Raw genomic sequence first — 18,986 nt, forward strand, 5'->3', positions numbered from 1 at the left:
CATCAATTTCAACTGTAAATCTAACACTGCCAAGTCCTTCACCCAGATGAAGCCAGTAAAACCACAGTGAAAATGTCAAACCATCATCAAATGTGACTGGGTCAAAGTTCAATGTCATCAGCAAATCAAAACAAAATATTCTCATTTTGTCTTTGTGGTAGCATTTGATTCCAAGTACAGCAGGATATTTGCACTTCAAACCTCATATTTTAAAATATTTGGGTCGTAAGTATAGTGTCCTTCCACAATAAATAATAATCTGGACTCATTACTTTAATTTTCTTAGTGGAATTGTCCAGGTGTTGGATTTAAAAGATTTCAAAATCACATGGTACTGGTAAAGTAAATTTAATTTGGACTGGTTTGGGTTGGTTCCAAACAATAATGTGTAAGTGGCCCCAAATGAGAGATGTGGACTCAGTATAAAATGTGGACTATTCATAGCATTTTTTTATGGTTTGCAAAAAAACCTGGTGTATTAATGTTTTGTCTGATATTAATTAGCTTCCCACAAAGTTTAATGTTCCTGTCTATTCAACCCCTGTCTACTTCAGAGCAAAGGTTCTCATTAAAGGTATTCTATTTGTAATTCTCCTTCCTACAAATTAGCTGCAGAAAACCACAGGCAGTGCAGGGCTGCCTCCAAGGAATCAGAAACTCTTATGATATCCTCAGTACATTTAGTTCTTACTGGAGTGTGGGGACCCCTTGGTAATAACATCCATGCTTTGCAATAGTGCATTCCTCTGCCACTAAACTGGGACTTTTTGTACTACCTGGAGTTGTTGATTTGGATTATGAAGACAAAATACAAATTATGCTATGAACTCTTGTGCCACCCTGCAGGCCAATGTATAGCACAACTTATTCCTTTTGCCAACAAAACCCTTAGTGGCAAGGCTGACCTATGCTACAAATAACTTTGGTAGCACGGTCAGCCACAGGTTTTTGGACTAGCTCTGTTACAACAGCTTAGCCAACCTTAAAATGCAATATAGATGGCAAAAATATTAAAGGGATTGTTGATACTGGAGCTGATGTCCCTAATATTAAATGAATGGTCTAGTAATTGACCCATAATCAGCCCCACATCAGCCCTAAATGGGGTGGGAAGGTTGCAGCCCCATAGACAAAAAGCTCCCCTTCAGCTTGTCCTTAGCTCTGATGTGCAAACTGCCCGGATTGCCCCACTCGTTTCAATAGACAGGAGGGAGCTGCAGGAGGGAGGAAACACTTTTTGAAAGGACTTGGAACATTCCTTACCTTTATTGTTTAGTTGTCAGTATAGACAACACTTATGGCAACCTGTGCTAGCTTATAAAGCCACCTTACTCTTTCAAAAATGGCAGGAGGGTCCTACATGCCCAGTGCAGCATCAGTTAAACTGAATCATATGAAAATTAGTTTCAAAATAATCCACTACACATTTCATATGCTAAGACATGAGCAAGAATTTAAATTTAGAGATTAAAGGTGAGTAGCAATACTGCCTTTCTTAAATCCCTCTCCTATTCTCCTGCAGCATTACAAAGGTATTTTTTTTCTTATCTGTAAAAATTAAACTTAATTAAAAACATTAGCATATTTCATCTGGTATAACTGAACCAAGAACAAAAATTCCGAGAATTACAGAGATCTAGGGACAGATTTGTCAAAAATTACTCTAGATATCCCTATAGCTTTGGTATCTTCTCTGAACAGACTATCTACAGAAACTGCTATTCTTATACTATCAAAAATTGGTTTACCTTTTCAAGGTGTTATAGGACAAGGAATAGAAAACTTGTACCTAAATTGTTCAGTGCCTATGATTTTAGAGTACTGTTTAATGAAATATCCTGGATACCTCAGCTTCATATTTTCACTTAGCTTCTTAACTCTTTACCTGGATGAGAAAGCATTTTTCCTGCTAAATCCACAAGGGAGTAAAAGCATTCTTTATCTCCTCTACTGTACAGATATCTCTTTTTAATTAGTTTTCAGGTCATTGAGAACACAATTCTGTTTTGTGGGTTTGAACATTGAACAGAGCTGTTATGTTCATTTGCTGTTCATTCAAAATATTATGTGATATTTAGTAGTAAAACCTCAAGGTAAGAAGTAGTAATCTTTCCAATTTCCTCTTCTTGTGATTTTGAAGCATTCCTTACTAGACAATGTGTTTCATCTGGCAGTGCCTTGTGATGCAAAGGCATATTCTGATGCCCTCTACAACTAACCATGGTTTTTATTTATTTCTGTAAAATTTTGTAGGTATTGTAGGTATTAGGCAGATTTTTTTTTTTTAAGAAAAATGTATTTCAATGTTTGATGCCCTTACCAAAAGCAGATGAACATATTTAAGGCATTCCATGTTAAAAATGTTAAATGCTATATAGCACTAATCATGTTATTATGCCAGCCTTGATTTGACCTTCAAACAAAATCCAATAATTTGGCCTTGCTATAAGTATAGTGGAAAAAATCGTGTTTCCATATAAGATTCAATTGTCTCATAAATTGTCTTGGAATCAGTTGCAATTTTTAAAGAAGTTTACATATAGCTGGCATATTCTAAAACCTGAATTTGTTAATTCAGCACACTAAAAATGTACATAATCCCACCAAAGACATGCAGTCTAATTTAGACTATGAAAAAAGTGTCTCCTCCCCTGCCATTCACCAATCTAATGAAGACATTAAATAAGATGCATTAATAATTTTAATTTAACAACCCCTTGTTAGCCCTTTCCCCACATTGCCACCCCACACAGACACATGCATGTGAACTCTTAAAAAAAAAAAACACAAGAAATGTTTGAGTACTTGTGGAATTGGAGTCATTCTGGTATTTTGCAATTCCCTCTAATTCAAAGAATGTTGTCATATGTGTGCCAATAGTGCATCTTTTATCATGGTCTGGTGGTGAATTGCTACCATACAGCTCCTTCCATCACTCCAAAAATCAATCTTCTTCTCATCTCTTTTAAAGGCCTTATTCACCCTCTCAAGCCAGTGATTGTACTGATTGATTACAACTGAAATTGTTCTGAGTCCCCCACACTGAGAAGATGCTATACAAAGAGAAAAGAAAGCAGAACATTTTCATCTTTCTCTTGATTGCTGCAAAAAAAGCATTAGTCTGAAATGAAAAGTTGAAGCATCAACTCTTTATTGGCTGTGCCATAAAGCATCATCAGTTTGCATTGCTGTGAGCCCTAAATTGACATTTTAAGGGCCTCATTTATTCACAAGAGGTTCTTTCTCAAGCTCTCCCAGTTCTGTTTCGGACACAGAGGGAGACAACAATTGCTGCACTGAAGAACTGAAAAATGCATTTTGAATGTGACTTAAATCAGTTTCAATGAACATATAAAAACTTTAAAATAGGATGCCATAGTGCAATGGTGATGACAACAAATGGTTTCTTCAAATGGTTATTCCTGAAAAAGCTGTTTGAAGTATTCAAGTAGTTAGTGCTTGAACAGAATCAAGGAATAGGAATTTGAGGTGTATTTTTTAAATATTCTTGGGTTATTCAAGAGTGGATTCTGTTCTGAAAGTTTGTCCCATTGAATTTAGCATGGTGAAGTGCTTCATCAGTGTGATAACTAAAATCAGTGTGAAAAGGAAAACAGGGCAGCATTTCATTGTATGGCACACCAATCAAATTGAAACAGATATCATCTGTCTGGAGAATATGACACTGTGGGTGTAATTCCCATTAAAAACGCTTTTTATTTTGATGTGGAATGATTTTGTAACTTAAGCAGAATCAAGATAGATCGACAGGCAGAAATTTCTTAAATTTCTCATGAAAGCTAACCAATATTCAGCACTTTATTTCTCTAGAAATTATATGTATGAATGCTTTGTATTAAATCCACAATTAAGCACTTGATACACAATTAAGCACTTGGTAGTCTGTTAAAAGCCTAATTTTTTTTTAATTGAGTGCAGCTGCTTTGGCCCCACATCTGGTGTTCGTTTATTGTTCAATATTTGCAGTACCCTGAGAAGATAGATACCAGCCCCTGTTAGAAGCACTATGACTTATTTCAGATTTAACAAGGAAGAAAAAATTATTACACTTAGTGTCTTTCTGACAGTTTTCCACAACAATTAAGAAATTACCAAGTGAATAAAAAGTACTATATTTTGAAATGTTAATTCTAGACACATTAGGATTGTTTCAAAGACCTACTTAAATTCTTAGCGTGCTTGTAATGAAACTGATGAAATTGTTAATTGCCAATTGTAATTGATAAAAATTGTTCTCATATATCCAGTAGACATTTTTCTAAAATTTTATATTTAATTAATGTGGTTTCAGCTATAGGGATATGTTTTTCCTCTACTTAGGAAATTCCAGGAACTCTAACTTTGGCATGTTGTTATAACATATTAAAGATTATTATCATTTAAAGGATTACTGTGAAGTAAAATATAAGGAATGTTTAATAGTATTATGCTCATATACTGAATTGCTAAGACATAGTTTAATTATCAGAAAAATTGACATAACTTCTTTATACATCATTTGCATTCTTTACAAAAATAATGTAAATTCTAAAAACAATATAGTTTTGTGTGGAATCAGTTATATTTGGACAAAAATTTGGAATAAAAACTTAATTCTTTTTAATTAAAAAGATGTGTTCTTAGTCCATAACTTGTGAAATTTGAAGCAAACCACTGCTTAAGGTTGTCTCAATTGTTAAACAGAGGTTTAGAAATAATGTGAAAGTAACTAAGTATTGTTACTGGATGGTGAAAACCTCATCGAGATCAAATACTGATAATGATAATGAAAGTCCCAGACAAACTAGCAAGTAAAGCATTTAGAAGAACAAATTAAAACTTCTCAGGGCTAGTTAAAATAGATAAAATAAAAATAATGTGAATAAAATAAAATTAAAGCTATGATGAAAAGAAGTTTGGACTTAGAAAAAACAAAACAAAACAATAAAATTGCTCAAAACCAAAAGGAAACTGGCCAAGAACAAGCCTATCAAGAACTGAGATGGATTAGGAAAGAAACTACTCTAAGATGGGAGGAACACACTTGTATCTAAGGAATATGTAAAGTAAGTGAAACAAGTTAGAGCACCATTCATCTTAGATTGATCTTTTCCACTTGCTGAAGCAGACGGGAAGATGTTTTTCCACCGTAGAAACTATCTTGTAGAATATCTAACTCTGAGCATGAAGTTTAATTGATTTTTTTTCAGATATTTCAGAGAGGAGTATCTTATTGTACCTGTTTTAAAATGACAGCTAAATATTCCTTAGATGAAGGAACAGAAAGCTTAATGCTATCATTACCAGTCTAAAGGGACCTGTACTTACTGTGTACAGTATTTTTTTGAGAAAAGGAAGAACTATCAGACATCTATAACTGTATTACTTGCTTTTGGAATAGAAGAAATAGCAGAATTGGTCAAGTTTCACTTAAGGGTTATATAAGGACATGTCCTCCTTATGTGGACAATAAGAAGCGGGTTAAAGCTGTGAAAGTATCAAGCTCTAGAGCCCCTGTCAATCTTTGGAACTGGTAAGAATGCTGTGGGGCAACTCTTGGTGCAAAAACCATCATTCTGAATTGTAAAGTGAAGGCTCAGGCTTACAGCAAATAGATGCATTGTAGTTGCTCTGAATTTGTGGAAGTTAAATGTAATTGAGGACACATTGCAATTCTGAAAGACGTTCATAATGCTGGAGGTGCCTGAGTTATCAGACAGAGTGTGTAGCTCAAAAGGTACAGAGTATTGACACCTTAATGAAGAGACAGGACTACTGTCAGGCTAAAAATGATTTATTACTCAGACAAACATCAGCTTCAAAGGCTGTGGGATTTTAGAGGAACTAGAAATCGGCCATAGCTCAAAGTTAGTTAGAACTTAGTTACAAAGCAATATATAATATTTTAATCCAATGAAAAGTTGCCACAAAGTTTTGTTTTGTTTTTGTAACCTATTGTCCTTACTTAATTGTGCTGCACTGCATATGCAGTTTGCTATTACACATACACATACATGCTTCTAACATCTAAACTCTTAGCTTATTATATACAATTACATTACTACCCTATAAAACTCACTATCTTAAGACAGTTTCTTACTTACTTAAGGCATACTCTTACAACAATAAATACTTAAATTTATAGTTTTTATGCTTAATGTCTGTGTACTTTTATTTTTACATCAATCCAAGCTTGTTCCAAGGCTGCAAATCAAACCCTTCAGTATCTGTGGAAATTTCTATCTTTTAGTTTCCTACACGAAGCAGGGTCCAGCCACTGGTGACAAACTTGGTTTCCAAAAAACTGATTTAAATCTCTGTTGTTACAGACTCTATTAACATCTAGACAGAGAAAATGGCTTATTCATGGCTTTTTCCATCAAATTTTTGTTCAAGGACAGTTATAAAGTAACTCTACCTGGTTGATTGAAGGTTTTTTCCTCTAAACCTTTTTCATGTTTTGAAACTCCTCTCTTTAACAATAGATGACAATTTTACTTTTAGACAAGCACATGTTGATTCCAACGTTATATTTGTAGGAAGTGACACATTAAACCTTGGGAAATTATGAGTCACAGAAAAATATCCAAATGTATTTCTAGTGTTCTTGTTGGAGGAATGAGAACATGCTGGGAACTGGGCAAGGGCCATGAGGAGCAGCCAGTTTGAGCTCCTACCTGAGAAAGAAGGTGCCAGGCTTTGTTTAATACCTCTGTGATCATATTGTTAAATTCTTACAGTGACATCTGATAAAAAGAGCACAATCTAATGAGGGAAGCTTGACAGTGAATTCCTTAAAGACTAAAGATAAATGCTACTATAACAATGAGACAAATGAAATTCTAGTGAAAAAGCTTCATTGAATAAAAAAAAAAATCACCCATGGTGAAAGTAGGACCAGTACCATAGGGGCTTTCTCCTGCTATCTAAAAAGGAATCTTTTGTGGTGAAGTGTCATTACTGTCTGATAGTGTTAAAGAAAAGTAAAATGGGTCAGCAAAAATATAGAAGATAATAGAGAAAAAAGCAGACAAACTTTTCTTAAAATCAAACAGCTCCAGAAAAAAAATAAAAATCTAAATTTTTTCCCTAAATTACTGGATGATACAAATGCCACAAATGTAGCAAATTTTATTCTAATGCATCATTTGATAAATACATGAGGTCTTCTTGAAATCTTGCAAACTGTATATTCTTCTGGATACAAACACTTGAGCAGAGTAAAAAGCAACAGGAATAATGGAAGACTTATGAAACACTTTAACTGCATTTTGTCTTTAGTAAGGAGAAGGATTGCTGATTTGAAAGTGCTGTGATAGATTGTTTCTCTTTTATCCAGACAAGTTCTTAACATACACAGCTGTGATTATGTACTAACAAAGAGTGGCCTCTTTGAGCATATTTGCAAATTCAGTCACACATCATTTTCTTTCTCCATATAATTCCTCCTACAGTCAATCAGTCTTGAAGGATGAAGACCTGAGAGGTAAAGTTGAGAACGCTTAGAAACAACGGCCCTAAATATAAAAATGCTAGAGAATAATGTCTATCATCAGAGAGAGGTCTGAATATGAACTCTTTGGACAGGGTTTACTTGCCTAGATATTTGACTAGAGCCACATAAGGCAGTCTTGGCTTCAGCAGGGTGCTCCAGAAGGTTGTAGGTTTCTTATGGTGCTGTGCCATATTTTCTGGCACTATGTGAATATCTCAGATGCCATAAATCATTGAAGTAGTGCTAGACATAAATGTTTAGGCAGTGGAATTGAGCCCTTTAATCTACAGCTAACCTATTAATAAACCTTTTCCTTCTTTGGCACTGTCAATGGTCTTTATTTCTGATATGTTTCAGGAATGCTAGACAGCTTTGTAATGTCCTGAAAACATTTTTGTAACTCCTTGATTTTAATTTACAATTGTAGGTATGAGATGTACAAATTTTACTCTTTCTCATCCAACTTTCCTACTGTTTCTGCAGTATTTTACCAGTGTTAGGCAGGGTCGGTTTGGCCAATATTTTAAGTTCTGTCTTCATTACGTCATAAAAAGAGATCTTATAAATCTGCGTTATTAGCTAAGTGACATTTCTTGCTAAAGTGAATTTTATTTTATCTAATATTATAACATGCTATAAAGCAATGATGTCAGATATCTGTATAAATATTTATCAGTAAAAGGTGCCCATTCTTGATTTTAATACATCAATAACTTTATCAAGGAGGAGTTATTACTTGGAGGAGGTTAAACACTAATGCTTACACATATCCTTCATTCAAATTCATATTCATATATGTAATATTTTCTTAGATGACATCATAAAAAGAACTGTAGTGGAAGCTATAAAGGATTGTTATCAGGGAAGACTCTTTGGGTACACTAAATTAGACAATGAAAGAGAGAACAGACTTTAAGCTTCCCCCACCTTCCTTTTCTGCCTAAGATCTGTTCAGTAAAAGTAAAATTGAGCATACCACCTAGGCAAAGGATTTATTGATGAGTAATAGGTGAAATTCATGTCAGCAGTTATATTTTTAAAATATCTGCATTTTGTTTCTTTTTTTCTTCTTAAAAAAAAAAGAGAGTTTGAGAAATTAATTGCAGTATTCAAAGAAAATATTGTGATCTTATTATAGGGATGTTTAGGGTGGGGAGGAGAGAAAGGCAAGAGGTGTTATGGGATGTGCAGATGTGGACATTATCAATTCTTTTACCAACAGCAACAATGATAAAATTCATTGCAACATACTGTTTAAATAACATTTTAAACTGTTTCCATCATGTGAGATGCATCTTTGAATAAAATCAGTAAGTTTAATGTGACCAGGTGATTTTTATTGCTCATATGTTCCCTTCATTTCTTCTCACCTCACTAAGCTGGTTACATTTAATCAGCCATATGCCAGATTCTGACTTTTTTCAAGGTGTAACACTGTGAAAGTGAATTTTAAACTCTCCTAACAGAAAACAGTAATACAGAAAACTAGGAGGATGCTGTGCCCGTTCAAAGCTAGCCAGCACATTCAAGGTGTGGGGTTTCTTGCAATATTTTTTCATGAAGAGACCTATAATGATTTGCCAGACAGATTATGTTTATGTTATTTTTAGCAAATGCCTTTCACTGCACTGAAGAATCAGAGTTCCAATTAACACAAAGAAAAACCAATAAAGGCTGTGCTCTCAGGGTTCATTGATTTAAAATAAATTAATCCCTATCCCATGAAATTTCCATTTAGTTTAATTTTTTATATTATACCATTGCCAAAATATTTCCATATAAATACGTGTTGTAATAGAATAATGCATGAAAGACCAGTGGAAAAAAAATACGCATGTTGTTGTAGGTGCTGTACATAATACATCATTGAGAGTTAGTTATATATGGCTAGGTTAAACACAGGATAAAAATTGGGGGGGAAATGGACATTAATGACAAGGAAAAGAATTGGGCTTTTTAATTACAATCTAATGTGGACTGAAGAAAAAAATTGAAGACATCCTGCCTCATTGAAACAAGGAAAATTTGAACTGAATAATATGTTTAGGAGCCTTCGTGTAGAAGAAAGAAGAGAGCAGGAAAAGTAAAGATTGCCACATGAAGCAGTAAATTTAAAGGGAGACCACAGATCTCTGTAGTCTAAGGCAGATCACAGATCTGATTCAGCTGCAAATTTACTCAGAGGGAAAATTGAGCAGGGCAACTGTGGAATTATCCTCAGTTCATATAAAGTGGTGCAAAAATATTGACTCCACTGAATATTAACTACACAATGTGATTTGAATATAAGGCCTCCTGGGTCTTTCTGTATTATACAGATATTTTGTCTGCTGCTATGCTTAGCAATTATCCTAATTTTTTTCTTCCTGTCACTTTTGATTTGTTTTACAATCTCCCACTTTTCTGCTGACCTCAACAATAGATATGGTGTTTTCTCAAGTGCGGTATTTTGAGACAATTGTAGATGAAATACTAAAGAAATATAAAAATATTATCCATCGTTTTTACTTTCTTCAGGCTACACTTTATCCACAGCTTTGCTGATACAAATCCAAAATAAATGAAGAGGTCAGGTTTTGACAGAAGGAGGAAATTAGATTAATAAAGCAGTATAAAGTAAAGATTTCACTTCAGTAACTAGAGGTGTGTCAGTATGAGGATTTGTGATTATTGAACAACTGAAAGGAGAATTAAATGGTGCACAAAGCTAAACATGGTTATACTGGAGATATAAAAATATATCTGATGTATCTTAGAGGTGAAAAAATTATGAAAAATTTAAATTTAGGGCAGGCAGATTGAGAGAGACATTTATTTTATTTCTTCTAATTGTTTTGTATTAGAGAAGTAACTGTAGGTCAGTGTTTTAGATGAATGCTACCAAATTGTTCCCCTTTGACTGAAACATGAATGATCCAGTAACAGCAGATGTTATTGTTTATGTAAGCTAAAGATATAATTTTTTAATTTCTTTGAGCAGTTTAGAGAGCTGCTGTCTAAATATGTATTTTAAGCAGGAGAAAGAGTATTATTATCAGTTTTCAGGACATTTCAGTCATTCTACTATTTTTTTCCTTAGATGCTTCTGTTTGTGGTATCTGGGTTTAAGATGGCACGCAGCTCAAAATACGAATTTCTTAAAACTTAAAAAAATATTTTCATGCAATTTTATTAAAGGCAAGCTTATTGCTGAATGACCTGGAACTTCTTTTCACTTCCATTATTTCCACTTCTTGACTGCCATCTACCCAGCATGGCAAAAACCAAGTCCCATTTCCTCAACATGGCAAAAATTTCCTCCCCCTTCCCCTGTTCCTTTAGAAAGATATTTGGATTCTTTGAAATGGTGATATACGTATATGTGGATGATCATAAAATGCTGTCACTTTATCCTCATGACCTTGTGATTCAAAAGACTAGAGAGCAGTGAAGTAGCTATAAAAATGAGCCATCAGCAAAATGTTATTTAAATAGCTTTCCCTAAATTAAATCATTGAAAGGTGATGCAGAAGTAAACATAGGCATGAAAAAATTAATTTCATTTTATATATGAATAATATCTAAATTATATATTTATAGAATAATCTATTCATGAGCTCAAACATCTAGTCAGGATTTAATTGATCAACGTGTTGATTTTGTTTTAATAGTAATTTGGAAATGTAATTGAAATGAAAATGTAACCCAAAATATTTTAACATACTCATATGCCTAATTCTAAGACCTCTCAATGGAAAGTTAGTTTTTGTTAGTTTATGAGGTCATTTATACAATTTTGGTTATGTCAGGGCTTTTTCAAGGAATCTTGATTTCAGACCATTGCATAGCATATTACCCCACTTTGTCTGATTACATGATTCTGTCTGTGTCCTGGATTTTTGTTAGCTGGTATCAAACACATTTGAAAAAAGTATGAAAATAAATATGTTTTGTCTCTGAGCCTTGTAATAGAGAAAATAGCTAGAGCCAGTAGCAGCTCCCCTGGATTTTAGGAGAATGGTATTACCCTGCCTTTCTCCGAGAGATTGCTGGTTACCTTCTGTCAGTGAGCAACTGTCTCACTGCAAAGCAGGAGCACGATCTCTTTTGTCTGTGGTCAAGGCAATTATTTCTTAGAAAGTGGAATTTCTTCAAAATGACCATGTACAAGAGCAAACGCAGAAACCAAAGATGTAAGTAAATTATAGTTTTTTTTAATATTCTTACAGAGAAGGGAAAATAATTCTCCCGTTTCACAGAAAACCATGTTTTACTTTACCCAGCTTTGCTTGAATATACCAGGAAAACAGGAACAGTATTCCATGCCAATTATCCCACTGTTTCCTCATATTAGGTGCATGAAAGAGCTTTAAAATGAAGGGGGGAAAAAAAAAAAAAGCTCACTTGTTACTATGGAAACCCTCAGAAACTGATTTCTTGATGGCATCAACAAAGAAACAAAGATTAAATATAAGTTTAGTTCAGAAGAGCATCCTTTATTCAGGGCTTAATGAGTGGCTATCTGTGACCTTTGATTTGATGAGGCTGACATACTTTCCCCTGGTGGACTTTTTTTGTGTGGTTTGCATTAAGAAGCCAGTGATTGCTGAACTTAAAGGGCAGTTATTTTATTTTCCTATATCACAACTTTCAGAATTAAGTAGTTTGCTAGCAGGGGGGGCAGAGAAGCTTGCGTGTGTCTCTGCTGTGCATTTACAACACTCCAGCCCTGAAAATTCACTGGCTTCTAAATGCATGACTTTGACATGCAAAGACTCTTTGACTTTTTAAATTGCAATGGCATCAGATGGGGGAATTTCGGCATCAATATTGCCTCCTCTGGAAGCTTATGGAACAGGTGACTGAGGCAAGTGAAAAATGTGCTGTGTGTGGGTCAGGTCATGAAGTATTTGCCGCTCTAAGAAAATCTAGGAAAAGGCTGAGTTATGAATAGAGAGCATGTCAGAAGCTGTGAAAGTAAGACATTCCTCTAAGAAAAATGTCATATACACACTGTGTTTTCAGGGAGAGGGCAGGAGGGGAGAAATATCTAATTCAAAACCAGATATGTTTGGACTTCATTTGGACAGAAGCATTGTTAGGGTTCAGGGGAATATATACAGCTATATCACTGACCTCAGTTTCTGGTCCTTGTAGATTAATCAGTGTAGCTGTCCTTCGGTTTGTCTTGCTCAAAAGAAATGGATGGCTAGAAAGTTTAGCAGGACAGATCTCTGCTAAAATCTCTGCAACAGGAATCAATGATCTGCATCACATTCAAAAAAATAAATTATCATACATTTTGTTCCCATAGCAGCAATAGAAGAAAATTATTTATATATAGGCAAATTATGATTAATCTAGCTCTTTTAAATGTATTAATTACTGTCACCATTATTATGTAAACCAGGAACTCTTTCTATAACCAGCTGCATTCTTGCAGTCTCTCTTGTCCAAGACTGGTTATAGTGTATAATAAAAAAATTTGTGCTGGAGTAGATGAGTTTCAAGGGATTTTTTGGTTACAAGGATACAATAATTCATTAAAAGGGCACAGGATGCTTCTATGAATGCTTTTTTGAAGAGAGCCTTGCTTTCACCCCTGCTGACCCCAAGGAAAATCTGTGATTTGTCCAGAGGCGAAAAAAACCCCAATGAAACATGATCAGAATTCATACTGTAATTATGAGGGGGGATGTTGCAATGTTTTCTGTTTTAAAACTGTCTTCAGTTTTAAGATCCAAACCTAGAAAATATCCTAATATTACATACATATGATATAAATTATGTCTATAGGCATATATATTATACATATATAGGTACCGGTACTGTATACATGGATATTTCATTAATACTTTAGCTAATTAGTAATTGAAATAACCTTAACAAACAAAAAAAAAATGAGTAATTTTGGTAATGTTTGTGTTTGTATCATTCAAAGGCTTTTTGAAGGATAGATTTCATCTAAGCAATTTATGTTCTGAAATATGAGGGATTATGGTAGCAGCTGCATTAAAGAATAGGCAGGTTCTATATTTTCTGTGCATTTCTGGTACCCCTTAATATGACCTAAGAAAAGATGTTGAGTATATAATTTTCAATATTTGTAGGGTAAAACTTAGGATCTATACCTCCTCACTATCTCTCACTACCTCTCACTACCATACTTGAACTTGTGGCGTAAAATGAAAGCGAACTTTTTGGCTTTTTCCTATTCACTGAAATTCTGCTTCCGGATTCTATATACTCCTCAGAGCACTATAATCATTGCTTTCCAACTCCCTTTATTTAATGTTTTTAAAAAGGTATAAATGCATTCTGTACTTAATTCAAAAGCATGTCAGATTATAGAGGAGGATAGAAGGTGTAGAGACATGATGGCATTTTTTTAATGCAAAATAAAAGTAATCTCCATATCCAATTTCTGTCTCAGGTACAAAACTGTTGCTAGAAGAATACATGCAAAGAAAAGTGTTTACCTACCTGTCTGTAAGAATGGAATGAAGGTTTCCTATGCATATTTGCAGCTACAACTTAATACATAAATCTTCTAAATTTTAAGCTTAATGGTTTTCTTTCCTTGTAACTTTGAGTTAGATTGTAGAAAAGTGGCCCTTATATTAAATAATTAGCATATTTTATTTATTCCATAAACATTGTAACTTGTGAGGATTAAAATTAACAATCAAAACTAATTGTAAAACTTGTCTCACTAAATAAGCAAAATTCAGATTAAGGCTATTTCTGTATTATTGTGTGTGTCTACCTACAGACAAATACACAGCCTCCATGCATACATTTCTCTGCACAAACAGATGATAGGATGCTTGATCCTTCAGGATGCTTGATTCAGGATGTTATCTAGGTGAGAGGCTGGTTTCTCATTTCATTGCATGGGCTGAATGGCTGAGTGAGGGGAAACCATCATAGCCAATACAGTCTTGTTACTGGACAATGGTAAATGTGTGGTGGTAGAGCTTTTCTGAAATAAAATTTTGGAATCTTAGACTGTCCTGCTTTGGGGCTGCTGGGGAAGATGGTCAGGAAAAGTATTGCAGTAGGCTGCAGTGCAGCTGTGGGTTTTCTGCATGGAGAGGCAGCCATCCACAGTCACACCTTCTGGAGATGCCATGCCTCCAGGTTTCCTCTCAAAGTGAGCAACAGACATTCCATTTTTCATTACAATCTTTCTTGTAGCCTTCACAGGAAGGCTATTACAGGAATCAAGGAAGGCTACTATCCCTGAAGAAAATAATATTGGAAAAAACTTACTTACCTATAAAGCAACTTTAAGAAATTCTCATTATTCTTATTTATTGGTGGTTTGTGTAGCTTGACAAGATAAATCACCACAACCTTGTAAAAAGCTCTGCATGAAAAGATTATCCTTAATAGGTTTTGGTCTAACGCCATAAATTTGACTCAGAAGAAATGTAAGTGGAGAAAAAGAGAGTAGTGGCTAGTGTGGCAGATAGATGTGTTTTGGGGAAGGTGGCACCACAGGAGCAGCACCTAGAAGGAAATAGCAGAGTGCTTCCAGAGAGATGCCAGTGCTGCCAGAGTGCTGAACTTGGAATTGGAATTGGAAAGGTAAAGCAAAGATGGAGAAATTAAGGGGAAAAAATAGAACTTATATCTTGCTTTCTTCACCTTCTCGTTTTCAGTGTATCATGGGACCTCCCAGACATGTCAGCGATAACAGTCAGAGCACAATGGCAGCTGAGGCAAAGATCACTTACTTTTGAATATTGGGAAACCATGATAAAGTCAACAGCTACCATAAATGCAGCCACAGATACAGTCCCTTTCCAGGGTGTTGGAAATTGAATTCCCAAACTTGTCCATTCCAATATGAAGAATCCTCTCAACATTAAATGTCCCTGAAATTGTGCTCCAAATACATTAATGACTTTTGCCATGGCTTGATGACAATGTAATAGCCACAGGTGTCCACTGATAAAGATGAGAAATTCTGTGAAATTCCAGTATGAAGGAGTATTTGTCCCATCTGAATTCTTTGGTCTATTGCACTGTCCAATATATTTTCTTTCATTGAGAAGGTCCCACTTGCAAACCTTTTTATCATGGATTTACTGTTCTTATCTTCTTTGTTGCCCCTTGCAGATAGAATGACCACTTTCAGGCTTAAAGAACTGAGATGACATCTGTTGAGTCATGTTATATTACAGTTTGATCCGCCCGTGATTGCTTCCATCTTCTTTTTGGCTCATAGGGCAGTAAGGAAGCCTCAGTACTGAGGCTGTTGCTGCTCAAAGAAAAGAGCAGCCTTTAATATAGCGTGTGCTGGGCGGTAAAGTGACTGGAAAACCAAACCTCATTGGGGAAAACAAGTGTAGTTACTGACCCAGATACATATAAGAAAACTCTGCCTCTTTCCTTGAAACATCAGAGACCTAGACAACAAGGGAATATCTCTTCAGCATGGTATTGAGACAGCTTTCTTCATGTAAAGCTATCCTGGAATAGCCCCAGGATATTCCTGCTGCTGCATACCTTTTGAGGAAGTAGAGTTCAACGCAATTAAGTGTATCAGCAATAAGGCTGAGCAAGACAAAACACATGATCTGCAGGAATACAAATATCTTTGCATATTCACATCACATGGATAAAATCTTTATACAATAAAAAATACAATTGCTAGTCAATAAGTCAGGGACTTCAGGGTTAGAAAATTTCTTCTTGTAGCTTTGAAGGGAGCTCATGGTGAGCTGAGAGGGTTGGCTTATTTGAAATTATTCATGCTTATTATTCCCATGTTACTAAGCAGTAAAACTGAAGACATATGTCCCTGACTGAAGCATGTTGTCTAAATGAGCTACAGTTTTTTCTTTGACACTTTTTCAAGTATCTGTGTAGACTTCTAAAGCAGACATGGTTTTTTCTGTTTCTAGACAGTACAAATAAATCAAAAATATTGAAAGAGAACTGTTTCATAATGCATCTTTTGAGAGATTAGTAGTTTGACCGAAATCAGCATGCACAACTTACATGATGCTTCCAACTGCTTGGTGGGAGTCTGCCTCAGGAAGAAGAGTAGAATTTTTGTTCCTGTAGAGGAAATGCTGAAACTGTGGAGAAAACCTTTACAAATCATAAGCTGACAATCTGCCTTGAAAAGGGGAGAGAAAGGGATAAACAGTGTAGGTACAAATTGAGAATTGACTTTAAAAGCATTGTCTGAGTGCAGAAGTCAGAACAGCAGAAATGCAAGTGAAGAACACAACAAAGAAATTCAGCCAGTCACTCCAGTTTTATGGAGGAGGAATCTGGTGCAGTAAAAATGCTTAATAATAGCTTTGACTTCATTAAAAGACTATGGCGTAAGTGTTTGGGGGGTTTCTTTCTTTTGCATAATTTAGTAGAATAGTGGACAATGTACAACAACTCAGCAAAAAGGAATAATCAGAAAGCTAGAGACATCTCATGCATAGAAATGCATCTGCTATTACTAAGGTCATAAAAATATGATTATTAAAAAGTATGAACATATGCAAATAATGCAATTTGGATTATGTGATTTGAAGTGCATTAGGGGAATTAGCAATGAATGTGTCACACCATTGAACGTTTATGTTTGAAAGGTCATTGAAAACTAAGAAGGTATCAGCAATATAAGTGTACTACTGGTTTTCATGCGCAAATAAAATTCCAGCCTGAAAGGCTGGAACCAAATGCTGCTATGTTCATCAACAACACAATTTCTCATTAGTAAAACAGCACTTACTGTGTGTTCGTTGGTCTTCTATAAGGAGTCAAATTTTAAAATTTTTGTGACTGCACTTCAGTAAAGACCAGATATCTGGAAAACCAATAAAAAGTTTGGGTTTTTTTTAAATTAAACTGCATTAAAATAAGAATCATTAGGTTGAAGATAATAATAGTCTGAAGTAATCTATATTGAAAGACAGTTCTGGTTGTTAACCTGAGCAAACAGAAGTCTGGTGGTTAGAAACTAAATTTATAGTACTGCAGGCTGATTTATGATATAAATTTTCTGAGTGTAATCAGTCATAAAATACTAAAGGAATTTGCAATTTGTCCTCTCCATCGTTTAGATTTTGAATACAGATTGCTCATCTATTTTTTAAAGTCTCTTTTAAAGAATTGCTATCAACCTGATTGCAAAGTACTTACTCAAATCCTAGAGATGGTATGCAAGTTGAAAAGAGTATTATTGTCGTATAATGTCTAAAACGTACAAAACTCTGGAAATCTCTGGAAGGAACTAGCCTTCCTCTATTAAGAACTCTATACACTGCTGTAGCATTGCCACCTACCTGCCTACTCAGAAAAAGGGGGAAAATCCTTGAGAGGTTCAGAACATAGAGAATCAGTTCTCCTAAGGGAAAATCTTCTGTTGCTTATTTTCATATAAATTTCTGATTTAAAAAAAAAAAGAATTTAATGGTTGCATATTTGAGCAGTAGAAGTCCCGATTTTAAGAACAAATATTTTTTTTTTCTGTTTCCATAGTTGATCCAATTTTTTCACATTGCTTCTAATTTACTTTCTCTGTAGGAGCAGCACAGGAAAGAAAGCCTCCATCTGATCTCCAGTAGAGGTCTTAACATCAGACAAAACCTGTGTGTCTGCCTCTTTTCATAATGAAAACTATTGATAGGGTGAAAATCCCAATCTTTCTGTGAGATTCAACCTTTTTTCAATAAATGAATGAAGGCTTTAGTACAAATTAAACATGAAAAATGAAAAAAACAAAGAACTTCATATTTCAGTGACATACCTCCAGCTTTGACCAATTATAAGACCACGCACGGTACGTGTCTGGTGACATCCACAGAAGGAAGAAAACCATGAAGTTTAAATAGACATCTTTCAAGTACCTCAAAATATTAACCAAAATCTGATAAATAATTAAAGCTATATTTACTGGTTGTGATGTATCAGCTAAGACCTAAATGATGCATAAAGTCCATCATTTTTTAGCAGTTATGTATTTGAGATTCTTCAACAGTAAAACTCAGATACATTTCTGGAGGTTACTTTTGAAACATTCTCCCTCCTTTCTCTTTCCACTTCCCCAAAGGGACAGAGATCTCAGATACATTAAACTGACATTATAATGAAGACTGTGTGCACAAAAGACCAATATTTAGCCTCTAGCTCTTATGTAAGCATTCTGTGTCTCGTTTTTGCTTTTGAAAAGTTTATAGTTTTGGCCATAAATTTCTATTTTCTCTGTTCCAGCTAATCTCTTCTTTTTAATATTTTTTTCAATTTTTTGTTCATTAAACATTCTGAAAAATAGGCTGCATTGTCAATCTGTGTCACAGATTATGGTTATAGATTTTTCTGTCCCTGTCCCTGTCCCTGTAAATAAGATAGCATCTCTTCCACATTGCCCTTTCCAGAAGACAGCAACGATCTCTAGAATCTATTTTAATTTCCCACAAAATAAAGTTTGCCAAGGGTTTAATTTCACAATAAATAAATAGAGAAATAAGGAATACTTATTGTATTTTAAGTCTTCTTT

The 18,986-nt window shown here is 34.7% G+C and overlaps 1 protein-coding gene across 6 annotated transcripts in view; it reads left to right on the top strand.

The window, feature by feature from the left end:
- RALYL (RALY RNA binding protein like) overlaps positions 1 to 18,986 on the top strand; it is a 376,689-nt gene that overhangs the window by 256,164 nt on the left and 101,539 nt on the right. Inside the window, exon 1 of one of the 6 annotated variants that reach the window (XM_064390484.1) lies at positions 11,519 to 11,667. The exons of the other annotated variants lie outside the window; for them this stretch is intronic. Coding sequence (XP_064246554.1) covers positions 11,631 to 11,667 — 37 coding nt within the window. The 5' untranslated portion in view covers positions 11,519 to 11,630. Of the gene's footprint in view, positions 1 to 11,518; positions 11,668 to 18,986 lie in introns of those variants that run through there. 6 annotated transcript variants of the gene reach the window in all.

Source organism: Passer domesticus, chromosome 1 (genome assembly GCF_036417665.1).
Source record: "Passer domesticus isolate bPasDom1 chromosome 1, bPasDom1.hap1, whole genome shotgun sequence".
Lineage (NCBI taxonomy): Eukaryota > Metazoa > Chordata > Aves > Passeriformes > Passeridae > Passer > Passer domesticus.